This window comes from Botryllus schlosseri, chromosome 1 (assembly GCF_051294905.1).
Source record: "Botryllus schlosseri isolate E-star chromosome 1, Bs_hap1, whole genome shotgun sequence".
Taxonomy (NCBI): domain Eukaryota; kingdom Metazoa; phylum Chordata; class Ascidiacea; order Stolidobranchia; family Styelidae; genus Botryllus; species Botryllus schlosseri.
The window spans coordinates 22,215,812-22,240,762 of NC_137236.1; the positions used below are offsets into that span (position 1 = coordinate 22,215,812).

General features: G+C 41.1%; 1 protein-coding gene across 3 annotated transcripts in view; it reads left to right on the forward strand.

The window, feature by feature from the left end:
* The window catches only part of LOC145445108 (uncharacterized), a 141,388-nt gene that overhangs the window by 16,321 nt on the left and 100,116 nt on the right, over positions 1-24,951 (forward strand). The window contains exons 1-3 of one of the 3 annotated variants that reach the window (XM_080323257.1): positions 7,321-7,508; positions 20,911-21,141; positions 22,187-22,532. In XM_080323257.1, coding sequence (XP_080179383.1) covers positions 7,421-7,508; positions 20,911-21,141; positions 22,187-22,532 — 665 coding nt within the window. In that variant the 5' untranslated portion in view covers positions 7,321-7,420. Of the gene's footprint in view, positions 1-7,320; positions 7,509-20,910; positions 21,142-22,186; positions 22,533-24,951 lie in introns of those variants that run through there. The other 2 variants (XM_080323248.1, XM_080323260.1) reach the window with 2 other exon arrangements.

Below are 24,951 nucleotides of genomic sequence, written 5' to 3' on the forward strand. Positions count from 1 at the left end.
GGGGATTGTCTGTCGTTCGCCAGTGTATGCGGAATTCGCAATTTGACACTTTCTAAACAGTATCTGTTCAGAAGTGTCTCTTAGCCCTACTAAACACATACGTAATTATGTGCTACTGGTGGCATGTCTATTTGATTTCTAGGCTTTGATGTGTGTGATTTGGCGTGTGTATGTTTTTGAAAGGCGCATCTTCCGTAAGTAGCTACTGTTGACGATTTGATGAATATATGTTTGCACGAAAGATTATGTTAAGTGCGTTAATTTCGTGTCTAATTTTGGATGTGGCATCAAGATTTGGGTTGATGGTTTAACGATAAAAGTAGGATAATTGTAAATACGAAATCCACAGTTCCGTCACGACAGGGGTGTTTATTATAGGGATCTACCCTTAGATCGAGACAGCTTCATGGCAGATTGCGGGAATACTAATCTTAGGGGTCAAAATAAGCGAAGAGGGGTGATATTCATAGTAGGGCTGTGTCCCATTAACGATTATGTGGCATTTCCGACCATTCATATTTCGTTATAACACATTAGAATAATATATTCGTATTTAGTCCAGTGATGAGCATCGGAGTTTACTACAGATATTTTTTCGGAGATTTTCGGAGTGTTGTGACTTTTGTCCCCGATATCCTTGGATAGCTCTGACCAGAAGACACTATTGATTACAAACCAAAACTCAGACAGTTGACACCTTGTAAAGTTGTAATGAGAGGTGATATGCAAAATTGATTGCCAAGTGCATAAAATCAGCCATCTGCACTGCAATTGAGGACTGGAGAGTAGACAATACTATAAGGCCAGCCATATTATCACATTTATTTAGTAAAACACATTACCAAGTGTACCATGCTTGCCACTCTAATGATATGGTTAAAATGGTATGATTGGTCACGAGCTATCTTAATCTAGTGATCGAGCAAGACATTTCGTTGAGCAGTGTCTGTATAGTGTCCGATGTTTCGGGTACTTGACGAGATCCTTCGGAGTATCTCGGAGTTTGCGATTGAGCTCTTCGGAGTCGGATGGAGTTTCCTTCGGACACTAAAGTTGTCGGAGGGATTCGGAGTCTCGAACAGCACGATCCGCTCATCACTGATTTACTCCCGAAGCTTTTCGGCTGACACTGATCAGGGGATACCGTCAGCAATAATGCGAGAATTCGAATAACCATTCTTAACAACAATACATATCGCTAATTATGACGTCACACAGAAAATTACAAAGTTAGAAAAACGAGAGAACCGTAGCGTTGGCACGGAGATAGCTTCTCCTGCGAGTAATAGGATCATTGTGCCTAGCCGAAATGGACAGTGAATGAGCTAGCTTACGGACAAAGTACAACCCGAACGAACAGCTAAGGAGCCATTGTATGGAAATACAAGCTGCGCGCGTTGTGAAAATGACATTTCTGTGTGAAGTCGTGAGCAACTGACTGCATTGTCACAAAAAGTGCAATGAAATACGCATTGTCGCAAAGTACCAAATCATCTTTGCGGAATTAGTTTCTCTATTGTCGCTTAAAAAGGTACATATTTGAGCGATACCCGATTGGTAGACTCAGTTCGAAGTCTGACATTCGGTTTGGAATAAAATCATTCGGGTTTTCAATCTTACCTATAGTCCTACTGATAACTAGGGCTGGGCACAATGATTCGAGTACTCGAATCTGAATCGAGTTATTATTCTAATGATTCGAGTCGAGTAGCAAAAGACGATTTTTCGAGTATTGAAATTATACGCTCCTCGGCACTGAAAGTTATTTTATCGACGAGAATTATGGTTTTGATACTATTTTCCACTGTGGAAGCCATGAAACCTTGGTTGGCCGTGTCGCAGCTAGGGCTGGGCACAATGATTCGAGTACTCGAATCTGAATCGAGTATTAATTTTAATGATTCGAGTCGAGTAGTAAAAGACGATTTTTTCGAGTACTGAAATTATACGCTGCTCACCACTGAAAGTTGATTTATCAACGAGGAGTTTATCGACGATTAACGAGTTTGTGCTAATTTTACTGTTGAAGCCTTGAAACCTTGATTGGCCGTATCGTAGCATACGAAACATGAAGTACAAAGCTACGAACGTTACTGGAAATAGCACATTTCCGAAGTCATGATCATCCCACAATATTGTCACCAAGTGCAATGAAATCGGTATGGTCGAAAAAAATAACAAAGTATCTTTAATATGATGGCTAACAGGCATTATATTATTTGTGGTCGCTTAAAAGGTACATATTTGAACTTTGACAAATAATACTCTGCTATGACGTCATAATGAGTGATACTCGATTACTCGACTCGACTCGAAGCATTTTACGTGATTCAGAATCGAATCACTTAGGTACTCGATTTTGCCCAGCCCTAGTCGCAGCATACGAGACATCATACAAAGCTACGAACGTTACTGGAAATAACACATTTCCGAAGTCATGATCCTCCCACAACATTGTCACAAAGTGAAATGAAATCGGTAGGGTCAAAATAATACCAAAGTATCTTTAATGTGATGGATAACAGGCATTGTATTTTTTGTGGGGACATAAAGGTACATATTTGAACCTTGGCATCTTATATACTGATATTGCGTCATAATGAGTGATACTCGAATACTCGACTCGACTCGAAGCAAAATACGTGATTCAGAATCGAATCACTCAAGTACTCGATTTTGCCCAGCCCTACTGATAACACAGACCAGTTTTAGTTTACATCCCTAACCGGCCTGTATCAGTGCCATACGCATCTATACTTTTACTTTATAAGTGAAAGAAACTGGCAATGCCGCATTTCCGTCTAGATAACGTGTTGCAACGTCCGAACAAAAGGATACAGGAATACAATCATGATCTTATTAAGGTCTCCATTGCCCATTAATGTCATAAAAATTGAAACGCCATTGATGTTGATGGATTTTTTGAAAGCCTGCGTAAGCTGAGGGACATACTGGTATTGTGTAAGCTCGCGAATTACACAAATAGCCACCGTTAAAAGTGTCTTAATAGGCTTTCGGTATTAATTCCGCCAAATTGAGCTCAGCGCTCTCTATATCCACTCGGGCTACTGGCTCTCCCATTCTTTTATGGCGTATCGTATTTCGGCTCACGGCACCAATAGTATCGAATTGCTGTGTTATCAATTCACCCGAGCCCGCAAGTTGGTATGACACAACCCTTCGCAACAACGCGCGTGCCATACGTTCATTGACATGGATGTAACGTACTTTGTGATACTTTGGGTAAACTCTAATTGTAACGTTCGAACGTCTAGGACGAATCAGGCTTGCTGTTTGTATTACTATTCGAGTAAGTAGGACGAATCAGGCTTGCTGTTTGTATTACTATTCGAGTAAGTAGGACGAATCAGGCTTGCTGTTTGTATTACTATTCGAGTAAGTTGGAATCAGACGTAAGGGTTAGCTCAGAGCTTTGATTTGAGGAACTTTCTGTAAACCGAGAATATTATGTACTAGTAAATGACATGTTCGTTGTTCATATAGACAGAGTGAATGTGGGGCTGACAATAATCGAGCACCTGGGTGATTCAATTCCGAATCAGGTAGTAGGGTTCGCTTCGAGTCGAGTATTGTAGTATCACGTATTGTGGTGACTTGGAAATAGTATGATGTTATGAAAATTCGGATATGCGAGGGCACAGAATATAGTGGCAGTTCCCCATCACATGGATGATAATTCGGTAGTTTTGCTCATCATTGCACTTGCGATAATTCTCTCGGTTGAAACGACATTTCCGCTAATATGCGCAGTTTTGCAGTACGTGTTTTGCATGCTGTGATACGACTTCAATTATTCCACGGTGGGATAAAAGTTACAGAATCAGTAAATCACGTTAATAATGATAGCTCTTAGTAGAAAGAGGAGTAAAATTTCGGTGCTCGTCTATCACCATTCGATTCGAACCGTGACAATTAAAAGTCGATCCTGATTCGAAGACTATATTCATTGCGTTAAGCCCTATTCTCGAGTATTAAAGGGGCACTGCGCTCTAAAAATGATGTGGTCTCAAATTGAAGGTAAAAACGAACAAAAAATTTTGGCCGCGGCCATTTCCTTCAGAACGCCACCGTAATGGAGCTGCAATTTATTGAAATTTCTACAAGACCAGCTGCCGCGGCTGCTTAACGCGTTACATGGCACGATGTCTTCTTTTAAAAAGGTCAACTTTCCTGCTCAGCTTCCGAAATCCCCGTCTATGAGCGTTACTTCAGTGCTATTTTACGGTATCTCGGTCGCATTTTACCCTATGTTTAACCAAAATTCTCAAAGGGACAAAATCTCAATAAGAGGACATTTAAGCGTCCTCGGAGGACATTTTCTAAAACCCGAAAAAGGGAGACAGAATCCCCCTAAAGGAGGACGTATGGTAACCCTATACGGTTAGTGCATTAATACCACCCGGGTATGTTATTTCTATGGACGATGGTTCAGTTGTGCTACACGTTTTGAATGATATGTTACTTCGTATCGAGGTGGATAGGTTACCGCTGTCAGAAGACATTAACCTAACGATATTGTCGTTCAAGATTTAGTAACTGGCGTCTAATTCCGACACTCGAATACATCGTCTTCGCTACGCGACTATAGGATCGTCAAAATTGATACTATAGTTAGCAGTCACGCCTAACCCTGATTCTTAATAATATAGATTTACAGTTGCTCAGATAACTATCGTAATTTACAGTATTCGGTATAATGGTAGTGTCTGCAAACATTTTTGTAACGAGGGCCATCATCTTGATCTACTATCATGCAGTGCATTGCATTTGATTAGTTTCGGTTTTATTGCGTTGCGTTCACTACATCATTAACTCTGCTACTCAATCTGTAGTATTCTAGTCGTGTAGACGAGAACTTACATTAGACGCCTCTAGCCACACATAGTTAATCTATACGGGAATTACAGTTTCAGGGCTATTTATTATTGTGGAAGGATGTAAACCTCGACTGGCGGCATCGCAGCATACGAAAATTTCCAAGGTGGAAATTACATATCCGTGAAGTCTTGATCAATCCACAGCTTTGTCATAGAGTGCAATGAAATATTCATGGTCAAAAATACTAAATAATCTTCAATGTGTCGTAGAACTGGCAGTGTGTTCTTTGTTGTCGAATAAAAGGTACATATCGCTTATACTCTTATGACGTCATGAGCGATACCGAATAATCGACTTGACTCGAAACCTAATCCTCCATTAAGAATCGAATCACTCGCGTATTCGTTTTTCCCAGACATATCGACAACCACGCAATCTACACACCGGCCATCCCACTAGTTGGCGGTATCGTCTAGGTAAATTCCGCCACGGCGTATCAAAAAGCACCACAGCGAATACCGCGTGATTACAGCTGAGTCACCGCCCCGATTAATAACGTCGGCCGTAAATATATCCGAAGCGCGGAATGTAATACCCCATACATACTCAGTCGCGGTATGCCCCAAAGACTTATTCGGAAAATGTAGGGCGCCATATTCCAGAAATCAGAACTTCGCGATGGCCCTGCATGACAATTGCGCGCAGCTGCTTGCGTGACTCGCCACGAAACTTCGATTGGAAGATATAGGAAGTCATTGTGGATTGTTTGACTGCAGCGTAGACACTGCGCGTTCAAGCGCGTTACTTCGGTTGAAAAAGTTTAACGACATTGAAATTAAGTGTAGTCGCTGATCATTGAGAGTTGGTAGTGAAGTCGGCTGTGGATTTTATAAATTGATCTGAGTGAAGTAGATGCTGCCGTAGGATGATAAAGACGAAACAAGTTACGCCATTGAATTTATATGGGCACGCTGTATTTAATATTTTATGTTATTGCGAAACGGTTTACATTCTTGTTCAATGTACACTTGTCCAATTGTACACTGCGCTGCACAGTGGTTCGGTTTTAGATTATATACTCACTTCTACCAGACAGTTAACGCGTGTTTAGGTTAAACGAGACCTAGCATACTTGCGTTTTAGCTAGTTGGAAATCGATATTTTTACTTGGACGTATGTGAGAATGTATGACCTTACTAATACTTCTACTTGAGCACCAAAGATCACTCTTTTGACCACCTATGGATGGGGAGGGTGGGAGTGATTGCAAAATACTGTTTCATTGACCGCGCGCGAAGTGCAGTGCACATCACACAGTGGTATTTACAGCTGGTGCAAGCATTTATTGTTGGCACTCAACGCAGAAGTATACAATTAAATGATAGGATGATAGGATATATTCACATTGAAATCAACCCAGAATATTTTCGGCTAACACTGATCAGGGATAATCATCAGCAACTTGTATAGACATCAAAAGAACTTAGTGTATCAACAGCCCGTCAGCCGCAAATATTTCAGTATGAATATGTTATTCGATTGTATATTGGTTCAGAAGTTGAAGTCATGTTATGAATTTCTACTCAAGTATCAGCAGTAGCAGCGGTTTCCAAGTAATTAAAATGGTTAGGCCTTGTTTTGCTCAGAAAAGGAGTAGCATTAGAATCCCCTCCAGATTTGAAATATCCTTGAATCAAAATTCATGTATATGCAATTATGTGTACTGTATATGCAAATTATGTTATACCGGTGGCGGTAGTATTATAGTAAGGTGTAGAATAGTACAAATTTGCCAGTCAAATCCAACGATTTTTTTGTCTCTGCTCACATACTGAGCAAGCCTATATCATCCATTATTGATATTAAAATTCCTGATGTAGCCAGTTCGATGCACGCACGGTTCAGTGCCTGCGTGGAGTCGAGGATCTCGAATAATTGTTCTTATTGGGGATGCTCCGCTGAACTGCAACGTGCTGTTGCCGATTCAAAATTGATTGCATTTTATCTAGTTGGGAATCCTAGCGTTGAAATCACATCGCATTATGTGTATGATCTGTTGTCAATTAGCATTTAATATTGATTGATGAGCGATTCTCTATTGCGTGCAATGTACACAGGCTTTTGTGCTCTCTCCATAATTTGTCCTCCGACTGTCCACTGTTCAGTGTTCAGTGGTGATTTATTCCAGGATTCTTTTGTTTTTACCAAATGCCCACCAAACTGTGAATAAGCATCTATACTCACGTCAATTTACACTGCAGAATCATTCTTTCTGTCATGACCTTTGATTTTTCTTATCGGAAGATCGATAAGTATTTACTCGACTATTTACAGTTATAGCCTTAAGTCACAGGCCTGTATTTGGGATATGATTCGCGAGCCTGTAGTATTGCTAAACTACAGGTAGGGTTCCGTTTAATATCGCCTGATTTGGATTACTATGGTCACTTTGTCTGCGTTCAAAGTTAATCTGACAACTCGTCTTACCTTTTGCCGCGTTCTTCCTCAGTTTCTACTACAGCGTAGTCGGCACTGTGTTTACTGGAACTATTTAACGGCACACTATTTATTATGGATTATCATGTCTGAGGCATTACCGGTGATTACAATATCAACGGACGCTGTGTCGAAACACGCCGCCACCGAAATCGTAACAGATAACGCACCAGGTATGTATGGTTAATTGGGTATGGCAGCTATGAACCGATGAAAGGGCGTGGTTAAAGCGGAATCGTGGGCAGGGCATGATTGTATCACTATCACGTTTATATTGAATTACGCTTCACACGTTATGTTTATGTTGCTTTAGCCGGCCAGGGGTTCCAACCCATGGGTTCGAGATCGGACCGTGAAGAATCCGAGAATTCACAGATACTATACAAAATTTGCAGCATTCTTCAATTATTATCTTCTTCATACCGCCAATTAACAGATTAATAGTATAGCTCCGATATTTCTTGACATTCATTGCCATTTACAAATGTATGCACTGCATCTGCACAATGCATGGTGTTGCAGAATTATTGCTGGTTTACTTGTATATGCATAGCAAGATTTGCAGGACCCGAAATAATACGGGGCCGTAAATTTGTGGAATAATAGTATAATTCGACTTCGATACTTCTTAACATTTAGTAATATTTACAAATGTATGCGCAATGCACAGTCTCGCAGTCTTAGCGGTTGTATGCGTGTATGTTGTTAGTATAGTAGCAATTCGACTGCGCCGTTTCTCAACGCCTACTGGCATTTAGAAATGTATGTACGACGTACCTACAAGTACACCGTACAGTCGTACAATGCAGGGTTTCGCTTAATTTGGTTGGGTCATGGAAGCCTTGGCTTCGTAAGCTTAATAATTTTAGAAGATGTGCGTGACTCGACAACGGTTTGGAATAGCTGCCTTAAATGGTAAATGTCAGTAGCTATCGATGATACTCTAGTCATGATGTAACATTTTGCTTGAAGCACGAATGGGAACGTTGTGTTCCAACGTATAAGCTGGACCTATCGGGTATTCAAGTAAATAGCTTGAAGAAATATATTTTAGGTTACGACCCGACCGATCTCTGTCTCCATATAACTGGCACCGTCAGCCTGCAGTCGATGTTTATCTGCCTGAGCAATGACGTAATCACTCCTACAATTGTCCCACGTGGAGGGGTATTCACAATACAGTAGTGCTGGATCGATTTATGGGAACCATAGTAGTTCACTTCTTGGTGAAAATGCTGGAGAGTTGCATTTCCTTATCTACAAGCTAGGAAGTAGTATTTCATGATCAACTGCAGTTTTATTGAATAGTATATTCATATTGAAATGAACATCGTTGATATACATGACGATAACCCCTTACGAGTGTCAGCCGAAAATGTTCGGGTTCATTTCAATTTGAATACACTATTCAATTATATATTAAAGTTCTAAACCTCCAAGAGCTGTAGTTTTATTGTAAATAAATGAAGATTAAATGCGTCTAGTTTTTATGTTACTGCTAATTACAAGTTGCAGTTGAAGTATGCCACGTTTTAGTATCGGAAAACATGTTATATCGGTATGCAAACCCTGAGTAAGGTGCGAACTGTGTATTGAAGTATGTCGCGTTTTAATGTCAACAGAAAAGATCGGCTTTAGCGGCAAAATAAGTTATATCCGCGTTAACGGGATTGGCACAAATTTTGATTGAGATTGGCCTCTAGTGTTGAACTCACAGCCATACACATTGACTTGACGAAAACCTATATATTTTAGTTGCATGCCCCGGGTGCGATGTGTAATGTAACGTAATCTGACCACATCATCTGTGGAAACGAACTATTCTAAACAGCACCGCTTAGAGATATTTGAGAAGTAGATGAAATCATTGCGTTTCCTTGCATTCATCCCACATCCCAAATACTAACTATATAATATGAACTACGCGAGCCCACCAGAAACATCACAGCGATTGCGTGCTTTTCTCGAAATTTACGTCACGTCATGCTCTAGTAATCGCCGTGAGTTTAATTCAATTCATGTCACCATCTACGAAGGTCATTGGGACTATGCAATCTGAAAATCGCAGCGATACGGCACTTATGACAGCATGTCATGGAATCTTGCAATGAATTCTTATTAGATAGACGATTTCTTTGCGCATTGTTACGTTAGATACTCATCGCCCCTCGGGGCCTGATAGATGAATTGTTGACAGCATTTTATCAAAACGAAATTTCAAAATTAACAAGCCAAGCCCTCTACAAGCGGAGGTGGTCAATTAGTCAACATGGCTACTCAAGTAGAAGCAAAAGTAAGGCCGTACGTTTCTACTCACATAAACGCAGGGGTTTCAGAAGTAGTTTCGAAAAGTAGATTCGGTAGAGGTCGGTTACTCTTATGCGGATGTTAGGACTTAGGGATGTATCTAGTCGACTTACGCAAAATTACCAATGGCCTTACAAATAGGTCCTTACAAATGGGCAAATTGAAGTACATAATAAGTTACTATAATACAGGGTCTATTTTGTGGGTTTCTTATGACATTTCCTCTCGCAAAAGTGGTGCAAATTTATTCGAACTACTTTCTGCTTTTCAAAATTCACATCGTAAAATGCGAGCAAGTAGTTTCGCCCAATAACTGTAGCAGTTGAATTCCAAGTATAGTCTTAAGCCACTATCACTTGAGTAAGGAGTTCCAAGTACCAAATAACTACTTGAGTAATCCGAAGAAGTAGCTTACCTTACTGACCGCCTCTCCTTAAAACATCATGTTATGGTATCGTGACAACAATTGAATGGAGTAGAATGGAGTATATTTGTAGTAGATTCCGTTATTCATTGTTACACGATACATCGCCCCTCGGGGCTGGATAGACAAGCTGCCGATAGGCTTTTATCACAACGAACTTTCGAAATTAACAAGCACTCAGTAAGCCTACCCACCTTTTCCGATGACATCCGTCCACTGATAACATCTGATCCACATACCTTCCGCGGCATGACGTAACAATTCCGAAGCCACCGGAGCGTGCAGGCGTCGTCCTTAAACGCAAAAATCGTGAAGTCTTAACGCGTCGCGCATGGCTTACGATGGTATGCAGTCATGAAAGATAAGACGCGCGGCCTCTACTTATGTAGGTAACGTTTGTCACGCTCGGCCTGTCCTTTTAAGCGGGCTGCCTGTGTCTTAGGCGTAGCCGGCTGCGAGTGCTGTAATTACTGCGCGGAATGCCGAAAATCGAGCGATTTCGACGTGCGTTTTTAGCGCGTATACTGCTATTATATGACAGCTGAAATGGATGGGTGTGAAGTGCGATTGGCGCTCTGTTGGGAATAGGAAAGGCTATATGCGAGCGTGTCAGATTAGACCGCGTATCTCGCTGTTAATTCATGACGCTTACGCGGAATCCGCTATGTTTTAATGAGCTTAGGTACTTAATTAAAGTGGCTTGTGAGTTTTGTGAGTTTAATAAGTTATATAATGTTAGGAGGGCTTGCGTAGTGCTGGTGATGGGATGGCCGATTTTTGTTATGAACTGCATAGTTCAGGGAGTCGGCTATCAAAAGGAGACTCTAATATCGTAACCTTCGACCCCGCAAGGGGGCGTTTTTCCTGAACTTATTTGGGATATCAAGGATGATGTCCCTTTTTCGATCCGCGACATTTTCGTTTGTGTGTATCTTGTTTCTTGATTCGCGAAATCGTGTAAATGTGTGGTGGTGCCAATAGATTCGGTCGTGTGTGATAGAGACATTTAAGGTCTACTCCTGACATCAGGTGAACATACTGTTCAATGTCTTTACTTATTGCAATATAAGACATTATGAAAAGATTTCTCGTGTTACAAGTGATTTGTGATGACTAATCTTCATTACCATAACATATTTGCGAATACAATAGTCAATGATTGGCGGATGGCAGTTAAATTGGGAGTTGTAAGTTATAAACGCATGGATACTAGATGTAAGTCGGACATTCGCCGTGTAAGTAATTTGGATTCTGTCAGTCACAGGATAGTTTCAGTTCCGGATTTTAATCACAAATGAACCATTTGTTAATAACTTCCGATACCCCGCGACAACTAGCCTACAGCACGCTACACTGTGCCATGAATACAGCATCGGATTCCCTTCAATGATCAGACAAGTACCATATAGTTTAGTGACTTTCACAACAATATTATTCACAGCAATATTTTGTGTAAGCACGCACATCACACGCCATTGTGTGTGGATCTGTGCAAGAATTTCAAGTTCCAGTTTATTGTGAGTGCCCTGCCAGTGCAAGCATACAGTACATACAGTACAGAACTCCGTAGTGTGTGCCACATACGCTCCTTGCAAGAACACGCGTTATCGTGTGATGTGTATGGATATGTGCATTAATTACCTGTTTTATAGGAACTCTCGCTACTTGCCAGCCTTTGGAAACACTTAGTCGCTGACATGCAGTATACATACCTCAGTATGCGTCACAATGCTACTTGAAGAACATACTCAATTGTGTGAGAATTTATGCGCATAAATTACTACTTGTAAAAACACGCGCTATTATCTGTAGATATGCGCATAGATTTAGCGCTCTTGCGTTTTGTGTGTAATTTCCAGCTTGCGGGAATCGCGCGATTACAGTTGCCGGCCGCAAAATTACAATGTCCCTACAACGGTACATGCCTTCATACCTGAAATAACAACCTCTGCGTATTTGTACAGCCCGATACTTTGATAAAGCGCGCCGAGTTTGTTTACAAGAATACTTACCGTCTTACGTTATGAATGTTGCCTCGCATCTGCCCCGTTATCAGCAACGTTTCAACTACTTCAACTCGAGTGGCGGCGATAGGCGAAACGGCCGAGTTATTTACGGATTCCCCGAACAATATCAGCGAAAATATATTGACCTGTATATGTCGATTAGCGGTCGGCTGAGACTGCTGAGTTGAGTTTAGTCAGACTGCGAATAGTTGTTGTATGCTGCAAAGGTAACAGTGTGACTTATAGATATCGTGAAATACTGTTGTGTAAGTCATAAGCACCGCATAGAAAGGACTAAATTAGTAATACATAAATATATTATCTACGTGTAGGTAGAGATTGGCGTGGTGATAATCATAGCCAGCCTGCCGATATCTACATCTGTGGAAAAATCGTTATCGGTAACCTCCAGACCGATATTTATCGGTCTGCCAATGGCGTCATTGCTTCATCTACCGCGCGCGTTGGTCATTGCGCCGTGCGGCTGTCTTTATTCGTTGCTATGAGTATCGCAAATTGTCACTACTACTAAATCTGGGTTCTAGTGCTCCATTGCTACGAACGATTATTCGTTGGTACTGTCGGACCAGTACAGAGTATAAGCCTGAGTAATTATTCAGTCTGATTCAAGGGTACCGCCAATGGGGATCTCCCGGTAAGCCAAAACAATATCGTGCTCACTACTTGCTTCCCAGCTGTTTGAAGGTTTCATGGCAATGCTGGTGATTTCGATTTGTGATGTCGGCTGATAGCAAGGTATGGAAACTATCAAGTTCGATATTACTGATCCATGAAGACCATAGGAATTCCATATTGATGGAAATGTGAAATTTGTGTTTTCTATACCCATGATATATTATTTTACTGTTCTACTAAAGTTTTATTGTGATTAAAGAAATGTTGATATGGCCTATGGATTGTGTTTCTAACAATAATGTCACTAATTAGACCAATTCGACCGTTGGTTGCGGACTCTAGCCCAACTAATCTCTTGTCCAAAATCGCTCGAATACTGATGTTTTACCTGGAATCAGATTACTGAACCTACCGCGTTTAAAACCGTGTCACAATTCATCAGATATGAATTCAGGACGATTGGTACAAAACGACCAATCTCCGTGGTTGTCGAACCACGATAAACCGAAAAAAAGTCAGAGACCGGTGGTTCTCAAATGCCACTCCTCGTCAACTTTCCGGTTGGTTTGCCAAATATTTTTCAATTATATTCTACAAAAAGTAAGTATGGGAACGCCTGTTCCTTGATTAAATATATAAAGCTACGAATATAAAACCTAAATTATAATGGTATCTGGCGTGATATGGAGCAGTGGTTCTCAACCGCTGGTCGGTGTCAACTTGAATGCCGGCCGGCCAACTATATTACTATATTTTTTTTTATCTTAATTGTAAAATGCAGGATGTTGGACGCTGGTCAGAGAAATGAAACGAAAAGATTTATATTCATTTATAAATTGATAACGTATTTTCCAACGTCGGGTCGTAATATAAAGCTATCAAGCAACTGTATACTTGAACACACGCCGAGAAGTATAAAATGTTGTACCAAGCTGTTTAAAAGTAACCAGCTCAATACTAAGACCAGTATTTTCGGCAGTACAATTTGGCGATGTTAGGCAGGGTGATAGTGTCTAGCAAGCAGCAAAGTTGCAGTTCTTTATAAAGAAATCACTCTAGTGTTTTTAACAGGACTTCGCTTAGAAGAAACTTCAATAGAACGAGGTATTCCAAAAAGGCATACAATTGAAGTTACCAATATATGCTTTCTAGTTGCATGCATTTAATTTGCGTAAATTTCGAGTTTTGACGGTTCGCAGTTCCGTAAAATTTGTTTGACATTTCACTGGTCCCCGAAGCAAAAACGGTCGGGATTACTCGCTGATCCAAATATTTGGTCGCTCAAAACCCGTGAGCCATGACCTAATTTCTGGTGAGTCCCGGATCCATTCCCGTCACGGAATCGTTACTGATCGAATTAGAAATTGCTTCACAAATACTGCTGATTCGCGGGTAATTTCCACGCTATACCTCACGACTTATGTGTCGAATAATCTGAAATCGCATAACAGCTATCACATCGCTAACAATTTCATCATTCTCTGGTGGCGTGGAGATGGGCCGGTATTTCAAGTGTTCTATTTATATTGTTTTATTCTGGAATCTCACACCCGGTTGTTTATTTTGCGGCTCGGTATGCTGTGTGACGTCACTTGAAGGAGGTTATCAATGAGTCGCGTCACTGTTGTTTAAGGGGGCGTTTTTATAGTTGTCGAGGGGTGGGTCTATTGTTTACTGATTAAAATGCTGTTTCTGGTTTTAGGTTCGACTCCTGGTCTAAATGTAGAACTCACTTGGTATTTTGAATGTTGAGCGGATGGGATTGGAGAATACGAATCACTGGTTCGAAGACTAAGTGTTGTTATTTTCTGACTGAATAAGGTTGTTATTTTCTGACTGAATAAGGTGGTTTCGAATGACATGTCCGAAAAGTCATGTTAAAGGGGCACTGCACTCTAAAAATGTGGTCTCAAATTGAAGGGCAAAACGAAAAAGAACTTTGCCGCAGCCGTTTTCTTCAGAACGCTACCGTAATGGAGCTGCAATTTGTTGAAATTTTTACAGGCGTTTCACGTTCCAGCCTCCAGCAGTCACGCGGAGATCGAACTTTATATAGTTGTCAGCCGATGTTACTAAGGAAATGTGTCGTACTCGCCAAGGTGGTTTAGATACCACGTTCAACGGGAGATGTCCAATGTCCATGTCCAGTCAGGAGATTTATGTCAAAATCGAGCCTAGTGTATTCTATTTCTTTAGGACAGAAATAGATCATGTCTAACAATGTTTCATGCATAAACAATGTTTTATACATAAGAATAGAACATGATCGATTTCCGGGCTTCGAGAAACTAATGGATTTTCAAAAAGCGCAACTGGATCTAGAAGTAGAACTACTCATTTTCAAAACTAGGAATTCCAAATACTACCAAATAGGACTAGTACTAACTACCTTCAAAAAGCCGGAATTACAATTAACTAGGTCCTGGGACGAGGTTTCGAGTTTGAAATGGGAGGTGTTTCGACCCCCAAAACCTACCCCTGGCTACGCCACTGTCCGTTGTGATAATTGGCGACAAGACAATTGAACAACAGAAGACCAGCATTGCGATTCACGTTTAACGACCACTAGAACTCTATAACGGACAAAGGACGGCTCGTGTTTTTAACATGGCCCACAACTATAAATTCTTTCAATGTACCTGCAACCAGAGCTAGAACTACTAAGAAAATAACAGTCGTTAGTTGACCGTCAACTAAGTAGATTGGTGGTTTGTACAAGTCTGGTGTTAGCTGACTTTCGAGAGTCGGTCACGTTTTCAACTAGATATTGATGCTTGGAGCGACGGCGTATGCAGACTGCAGAGCTTGTAATTTAGTGTTGTATACAAAACAGCAGTGCACACATCCATCCATGCACCGGTGTTTTGGGATAATACTGGTATTTTATTGCAGTTGGTTGATAAATGTTAGAAAGCGATGATTCGGTCGCGGACATTAGTTTTTGTATTCGATTTCCCCTCCAATGCCAGCAGGTCACTGTCCTGTCTATGTCCCATAGTCATAGGGTCGGCAGTTATTCTGTGCAACGTCTAATGACAATTGATCAATGAGTGCCAAATCCAAATGACTACATGAAACAAAGGCTTGTACTATTCGTATGGTATCGGTTTGTATATATGCTATCGAATTGATCCAGGATGCCGTGGCTAATTTATATTGCTTTTGGGGTGAAGTTGTTAAACAAATAATAGCGCTGTATGACGTTGCGTTTGACCCGCTATTAATAGTGCATTGTTGAATTAATTTGCGGATATGGCTCCACTCATCTCCAGCTATATAATAGTAATGGCGAAGACTACAGGTATGAAATACCCGCTAAGGCCGCTATTGTTAGTAAATCGCGCATGATTGCGTCTTGTGCGATGTACATCACGATGGTATCACAGTGTTTATTGTTTTCTTCGCGATAAAAGCCTTCGTATCGCGCGTCGTGTGCCTTGCGGCAAACGGGTGCCTTTATTTTGTACATGCAAGCTAATGAAAAGCTAATGCAGCTAATTAAGCTAATGAAAAGCTAATTAAGCTAATGAAAAGCTAATTGAGCTAATGAAAAGCGAATGAAAAGCTAATTAAGCTAATGAAAAGCTAATTAAGCTAATGAAAAAGTAAGCTATTGAAAAGTAAGCTAATGAAAAGCTAATTAAGCTAATGAAAAGCTAATTGAGCTAATGAAAAGCGAATGAAAAGCTAATTAAGCTAATGAAAAGCTAATTAAGCTAATGAAAAAGTAAGCTATTGAAAAGTAAGCTAATGAAAAGCTAATTAAGCTAATGAAAAGCTAATTAAGCTAATGAAAAGCTAATTAAGCTAATGAAAAAGTAAGCTAATGAAAAGTAAGCTAATGAAAAGCTAATGAAGCTAATGGAAAGCTAATGAAAAAGTAAGCTAATGAAAAGTACGCTAATGAAAAGCTAATGAAGCTAAAAGCTAATGACTCTAATAACTATGCTGTAGCACGGGGGCCTTTCGACCCGCCTGGCGGGAGCAGACCTTTTTACGTGGCCCATGCATTTCGAAGGGAAGTTTGGACTTTGAAAATTTTCGAGCTCGCCTATACTTTAACGTGGGCGACATAACTGCCCCAACTTTGCCGCGTGTCGCCTACCCCAAAACACGCGGCCCTATGGCAAACCGGCTATACTTGCTCGGATCGGTCCCAGATTTCGTGTGAGCCTAGTCGGGGGGGGGGGGGGGGAGTGTTTGGCCGAGAATTTTTTTTATAAGTTTCCGAAAATTTTTTCGGACTTCAATTTTTTTCAATTTCGTTGCCATGTTAAAGGATAGGGAAGTTGGAGTTTTTTTCAAAAAAAAAAATTTTAATTTTTTTTCTCGATTCCCACTTTTCTGGTATCGTTCGACGCAGCGGACGCAGTACAGTAATCTACCGCTTAAGTACGCACCCGTTTAAGTTCGCATCCCAGATAAGTACGCAAAAATTCTTCACAATTTCTGGGTTCAACTATTTCAACAATTTATTTATTTCGAACAGCAAGCACCATATGAATGCCAGGAAAACACTGCTTGAACATATCGTGCAAAGTCATTTAATGCAAATTCTGCCTTCTTTGTTGCTTGACTTCCAATGTCACCTGTCTCAGTTTTCGCTGAATGCATTTAAATGGGCTTTTGAGGTTGTCATAAGCACCTCCTGCTTGATCTTGTAAGGCAGGACACAACAACTGATCCTCAACTTCAAACACTTTATTATGAAGTTGTGCAAAGCCATGAAAAACGATGCTGTTTTCGACAGGTGCAGAATCGTTGCTTACGCTAGCCTCGTCGTCGGTGTCATCATTTTCGGTCTGCATCGGCCAAGAATTTTTTTTTAAATTTTCCTAATATTTTTTCGGACTTTCGGCTTCGTCTCTTTGCGGTGCTTCCAACGAGGGGTCGAGCTTGGGGCTGGGCCTCGCAGGAGCTGAGCTATAACACGAAACGTCGTATCTCGGCTCCTGTGCGTCGTAGAGCTAAGCGAATAGTCGATTCGAGCTCCTGATAACAGAACGAGGATAAAAATCTGAAATATTTCTGCGACCTCCTAGAGCCACGCCGAGGGTACCGGCGTGTTCTACGTGTACTGCGTCCGCTGCGTCGAACGATACCAGAAAAGTGGGAATCGAGAGAAAAATTTAAATTTTTTTTTATCGAAAAAACGACTAACTCCAACTTCCCTATCCTTTAACATGGCAACGAAATTGAAAAAAAATTCAAGTCCGAAAAAATTGTCGGAAAATTTAAAAAAATTTTCTCGGCCAAACACCCCCCATGACTAGGCTCACACGAAATCTGGGACCGATTCGAGCAAGTATAGCCGGTTTGCCATAGGGCCGCGTGTTTTAAGGTAGGCGACGCGCGGCAAAGTTGCGGCAGTTATGTCGCCCACGTTAAAGTATAGGCGAGCTCGAAAATTTTCAAAGTCCAAACTCCCCGTTGAAATGCATGGGCCACGTTAAAAGGTCTGCTCCCGCCAGGCGGGTCGAAAGGCCCCCGTGCTACAGCATAGTTATTAGCGTCATTAGCTTTTAGCTTCATTAGCTTTTCATTAGCGTACTTTTCATTAGCTTACTTTTTCATTAGCTTCATTAGCTTTTCATTAGCTTTCTTTCCATTAGCTTACTTTTTCATTAGCTAAATCAGCATTTCATTAGCTTCATTAGCTTTTCATTAGCTTCATTAGCTTTTCATTAGCTTACTTTTCACTAGCTTACTTTTTCATTAGCTTAATTAGCTTTTCATTAGCCTAATAAGCTTTTCATTAGCTTTTCATTAGCTTAATTAGCTTTTCATTAGCTTAATTAGCTTTTTATTAGCTTAATTAGCTGCATTAGCTTTTCATTAGCTTAATTAGCTTTTCATTAGCTTAATTAGCTTTTTATTAGCTTAATTAGCTGCATTAGCTTTTCATTAGCTTGCATGTACAAAATAAAGGCACCCCGGCAAACTCTATCGATCTCGAGGATCAAGGCTTCGGTTGAGGCATTCCTGCTTAGTTTGTGAAGATTAGCGACTACTCTCCTAGTAAATGATCGGAACTGCCTGGAAAAATATCTTGATCGTGGTATTAGGATCTAGCCCGGTTTCCACTAGCATAACTCCACTCCTGGCGTACGAGATCGAATTCCGCACATTCACGAGAAATAATGACGATTGTCTGAAACAAAAATATGTAACTGACCCCTACACATAGATACAGACGAACACTCCCCCGTCAACAGCCAAAAGCGTTTATAGGTGCAATCAGCACGTCGATTTTTCCTACCATACCTCATGCCAATACTTGTTTCTCAATCGTAATTGTTCGTTCGATACAAATATTGCTGCTCGGTGCAGATTCAGTGTTGCATTCATCGTTTCGACATGTTTTCATAGCGATTTGTTTTAGATAGTCTTCATCGGGTCTTTTCGTCGTTAGCTGTCACCAACACTGCAAATATTAAAGTGGAAAATTGTAGTGTTTACCAGATCTCCACCATAGCGTAGGGAACCAAATTTTGGTTCGACACCACGGTTGTAACCGAGTCACAAGGCTTCCAGTCACAAGTCCATCTCACTTTTATAGTTTTGACTCTAGTAAAGTCGAGTCATTTTTAGTTCGCCACCGATTCAAATCCGAGTCCAAGTCAGCGAGCAGAGGGTCGAGTCAGAGTCATGGTATTATGACTTGAGTCCGAGTCCAAGTCATTGCGTTGACTGCTTGGTTTCGAGTTAAAGTCTTGTTAAAACCACTTTTTATAATTTATAACTTGGTTTGGTGATATCGAATACTTCGCATTTAAAATATACTAATTTTCCTCACTTTTAACAGTTTCTGATCGCATTTTCAAGTACCAGTACCAATAAGCGAGATACCAACAGTGTGATTACTTTACTATTCTTCGAAATTGCATTGAAATGTCGGTCTTGGTCGTCTGAGGTTCGAGTCATATGACTTGGTCCGAGTCATGGGCGATGACTCGAGTCCAAGTCGAGTCAATATACAGATTTATTCATGACTCGAGTCATTACAGCCCTGGTTGACACCCATTCCAACGGGTGAAAACGAGTCTAATACACCAATCGGTTTGTATATATATAATTCCCACGTCCACAGGTGTAGTGGGATTCGGTTAACGCACTAACTTTATGTGGTTTGTTGCTGTGGTACGCGAAAACAACAGCCACCGCACCCCTGGTTATATATCCACAGAGATAGATGTATTTGGATCGGGGTGAGAGCATACTCTTGTACCAAAAAGTGTCATTTACCCGATATTCACACTATACGCCGTGGTGGAAATAGTCACTACAAACTTGTTGCAATGATACATACTCATTGTGCAGGGACTTTGAAGTGCAGTGTCACTGTCCTAGAACATGTGATTAAAATGTAAATGTAGGTATTTGCGCGAGCTCTATTCGTAATCGATACGCCTGCGTCGAAATCCATGCTCCTAAGCGCAAGCTTGATTCGGTAATATTTGCTTGCGGCGTATTGGTGTTGTGGTACATTCATGGTTCATATTTGTTGTCCAGTCAGGTTCGAACGGCCTGAAGTAGGAATGGTGCGAACGGTCTATTCATTCACATGCGTGCCTGGTATCCGAAGCTTCATGATTCACACCTCAGCTTTCGCAACAATATATCAGAAGTAGGACACTGAGCTTTTAGATGAATATGAGAATTTGTCAGAGCTCGCGAGGCATTTTTGATCGAAATTCATGGAATTTCAACTCCCAATCTCTCGCTGCATCAACAACAAACTCGGACTTTGTCGCACCAAAATTATACTGATTCCAGGGAAATTTTCCTGAAATAGCACGCTGTTCTGCTTGTATATAATAAATTGACTAGTTATACCGATGTGCGTCAGTTCGTAAATTACAGAATTAAAATTTTTTACGGATAGCATGGTCGCATTATGCCTTGTGTTCCGCACTTTTAATCGTGTCTCCTCAGCACACGGGAATAACAGACGCGCCCACTACGCCGATTGTACCTAGCTTGAGGTTACGCGCTCCCCGATTTTATGTCGCAGAAAGGTAAGATGTGGCATGTGTGTGTTCGATGGTAGATAGCAGGGATGTCTAGATATCACTGGTAGACAGGGAATTACAATTCATGTTCAGGTGCTTTAGAGGCTATTTTAAGATTGACTGTGCTAGTGTGTTAGTTTCAATTTGCGAATGTCCTGCACCCATAACAAACTTGAGGTTTTGTTTCCAGGTCGTTTACACTGTCGCGGACCGCTAGATGGCAGTCTCTACGCGAAAGTAAATAAGAATAAAAAGTGTGAGAATGGAGAAAATCACTGTGTAGAAAAAGACCCTTGCGCGTCTGTCAATCAAGAAGAAAACGCAGCGGTGAACCAGTCTAGCGAATGCGCGAATCCGCAAAATCCTAACGTGGTAGTTTTGAACGGAAATAAGATCGTATTCAAGCCGCAATCACATCCCGGTAAGTTGATAGGATTTTCACGATATTGATATGACTGGAAGCTCAAAGTGTAGGCAGAGTTGATCGCAATCATCATATCGATTATAGTCGTAATGTCTTGTACTTCCACTTGAATTACATGTAGACGTACTGATTATTACGCCATCACAACATCAATTGAAGGAGAGCGTAGCAAAGTATCGGACTATTGTCAAAGTACGCCAACCCAGTATGTTTCAACAGAGGGACTTCGTGTATAATGTCATTTGTGGGTGCCTCATTCATTAGAATTTTGATGCCGGTGATGATGATAGCTTCGATGATGCACAGTATTCTTATCAATTCTAACCTAGCTTCTGAGCATAACCCCTGACGAGTTTCACCTAATATACTCGGGTATATTTCAACACTAATATATTACTCAATTACTTCGACTTCAACACAAGTGCCAACTATCCGTTTTGTAAAGGCGAAACTAGCAGCGTCGCCCTTCTACTTTTTCGGAGCACACGAGTAGACATTGCCTACTTGAACTGTCTGCTCAAGTTAGTTAGGATTTTCGACTACTTCCACTTTTACTGTTGTCAGTTTTATAGACAGAACCAGGTCCTTAACGCATACTTCTTTACTTACTCTATAATCGCTACTTAATGTAATTTAGTATATTTACGGTGTTACTTCAGCTTCTACTTATACCTATTACCTGAGTACCAACAACGAGTACTTTGGCCTCCACAGTAAAAAGATTATGAACCACTGTATTTCGGTGTTGAACAGATGGCGTACAGGTGTAACGCGATCAGTAATGAGGCCAAATTTAAGGCGCTTAATTCTACTTGTACTCGAGTGCCGACGTTGGCTACTTTAACCTCTGCAACGGTCGCAACCTTTTAAAGGTTCCCTGCTGTGAAATCTCCATTTTTTTATACAAAACTAAGCTCTTTTATACGCGAATGGAAATCGCTACCGCAACTTGTACCCGAGCAATAATTCACGAATTGACTTCTACTTCTTACCTATGGTGACTACTATGACAACATCTGCAACAATCGCATCTCTATTCCAGGCTCCCCTACTGTGAAAGCGCCGCTTGCCAACCTCAACGAATTCAACTCGCTCTTCTCCCTCGACTCCTGCGTGGAATCCTACCCATCTTTCTCGACCGTCACCAAGCTATCTGTGACGTCATACGACTCCGTCACGCAATCCAGCGCGGAACTGCTACCCGCGCCTCCCGGATACCAGGAGATAATGGCAGACGGACCTACATCGCAGGCCGTATCTGGCGAAGTCTTGGGAAGATCTTCTAAATCGAAAAGAAAAGCTGGGGACAAGGCGAGGTTTTCGGAGGTCAGCTCTTGCAGCGCGACTACTCTGGGCTCGACCACCAGCGGCGAAGACGGACCTCAAATGTAAGTGACATTAATTTCGCGAGTGACCGCCAGCAATGCAATGCGGTGTTAGTGTTGGTTTCGATTTTACTGACTCTTGTATGTCCATTTGTCCATTGCGTTTACTGGTGTTGAGCATATTACTCATTGGGAAGACCTACCTCTGAGTATAATTGAAACAAACTCACAGAAACATATTCATTCATTTATTTATTCAATTGCATATTTTCGAAATATCATTTACAGTAACATTTTGTTGGAATATCAGAGTCGTGTATATCCAAACGATTGGTTATTCCGTCAGGCATGGGTGATGTCCATCGAGTTCGTTTCTATACTCGATTATGACTATTTTATGGCCATTGCCCATTGAGCATAATAGCATTTGCGCATATTGCCCATCATAGTCATACTAGAGTCACAGTCGAATCAAATCGAACTCCAATTTACACGTTTTGATTCGAATCCAATCTAGTCAAATATTTGTTTGTGTATTTATTTCGTAAATAGTTAATGTGTTGATTTGTCGCAATATCAGAGCCAGAACTATGCGAAATCTTGATTCGTTATTCGAAATATCTCGATCTATTTAAATCTTATAGGCATACCGAGGGATTGCGAACCGCCTATTCGAATTACTCATCCCTGACGATCACTGTTGTATTCGGCTGTGTTCGGAACATGCGGCTATTTAAATGTTGTGCTATCAGAGTATTATCCATCGTTCGCTTACGTATTTCTTGTGGCAAGGAGTAGCTGGCTTCTTCTAGCGATATAGTCAATTGTAGCAGCCTGTCATCATTAGAAATCAGTCTTAAGCAGGTCCAGGTTTTTCAGCAAGATCTGTATGGTGAACGCCCGCAAGATCGCGCTGTGAACTCGCCATTGAAAATCAGCCTGAGTGAAATTGTTGTTGCATCGAGAACGCCGAAACTCACGGGTGCAAAGACGCCTTTGAAAGTAATGTTACACGAGTCAAGTCTATGGTTGAGAATATGCCATAAGTCACGCAGAATATTGTTTTTTCGGCGATATTTTTGGTTTTCATAGTTGATAGCGTTAAGACAGTTACCGAGGTATTTTAGATCTTCTGTCTGCCCTCGTTTTCATGGACTTACTTGGACACATCATTATGAATTTTTTTATACTTTGATTTGCTCTACGAGCTCTGTGTATTGAAGTGGTTTTGCGATCATGTCTATTTTATCAGCGAAATTGTTAACCGCGGGTAAATATAGCTGCTGGGTCACGATCGCGGAATACAGTTTGAAGTTTTCTCCGTATTTTCGTAACGACCTTGTCCATTATGAGTTTGTCGCGGGTGTGTTTTCAAAAATTCGTACAGCTGCCGTTTGTTGTTGACAAATAAATCTGGCTACGTGCCGTCCCAAGGTAATTGCTGTTGGTTGAGATTTTCTTTAAACTATCGCATTTTACTGTTACTTGAATTGCATTTAACATACTTGTGGATTTGTACTTGCAGTGAAACATTATTTTGCAGCATTGGCGTTATGTCTATATGTGTAGCATTAGTTACACTTTGACCAACTCTGGAAAAAGAAATTATGAACCACTGTTACTGGGTGTCCAAATGGCGTGACGCGATATTGTCGAATAACCGCTCCCCTAGACAAGTTATGATAAAGCGGATGTGACGCTGTACGCTCCATCAGCGCGCGGGCCTGCCGCTGTCCTATCCATTCTGATTATCCGCTGTCTTGGAATGTTCCGGGCTTTCTCTGTGACGGCCAACCCTAATCATGAATTCACCTAGCTTTTTCGCGTGTCAATGCAAACACATATGTGGTCAATGCGGTAACGCCGTACTTCTACATTTCCTAGATTTTGCCTAATTAGACTATGCTTACTCACGAGGTCCTGCTTTTATTCTACCTCTATTTCACAGGTCTCGTCTTTTGTGGGTTGAAACGTGGGCATAAGAGTACTTACTTGCTTTTTACTTACTGGAAATTACTGCTTCTACTTGCAATTCACATGAGTGGACATCTACGACGCTATTTCTAATTGGCATATCTAGGACTACTATATTTACATATATACTTACGGTACTCGAAAATAGCTAATATTTGCTTGGAAATCCCTCCGACTTGTACTTAATAGGAAGATAAGGCGCTTTTTCTAATTTTACTCCGAACTTCACTGGTCTTTAGGCGAATCTATACAAGGGTTGCATTTTAAGTGGTGGTGAGATAGCGTAGTGGTAAATTCACACTTCACAGCCATAGCCCCAATGAGTTGCGGGTTCGAGTCCGACCGTGGTTGACTCCAGAATTGCTACTCAAGTGTTGGCGGTTTATTTAGGCTCCTCCTCGCCATCTCATCCGTGTAAGCGATGTCTTATAGAAGCCTAGAAGTGGGCCGTGCTACAAGTCGGCAGCTACGGATTAAAAATGATGGAAATTGGCCTAGCGTAAATGGT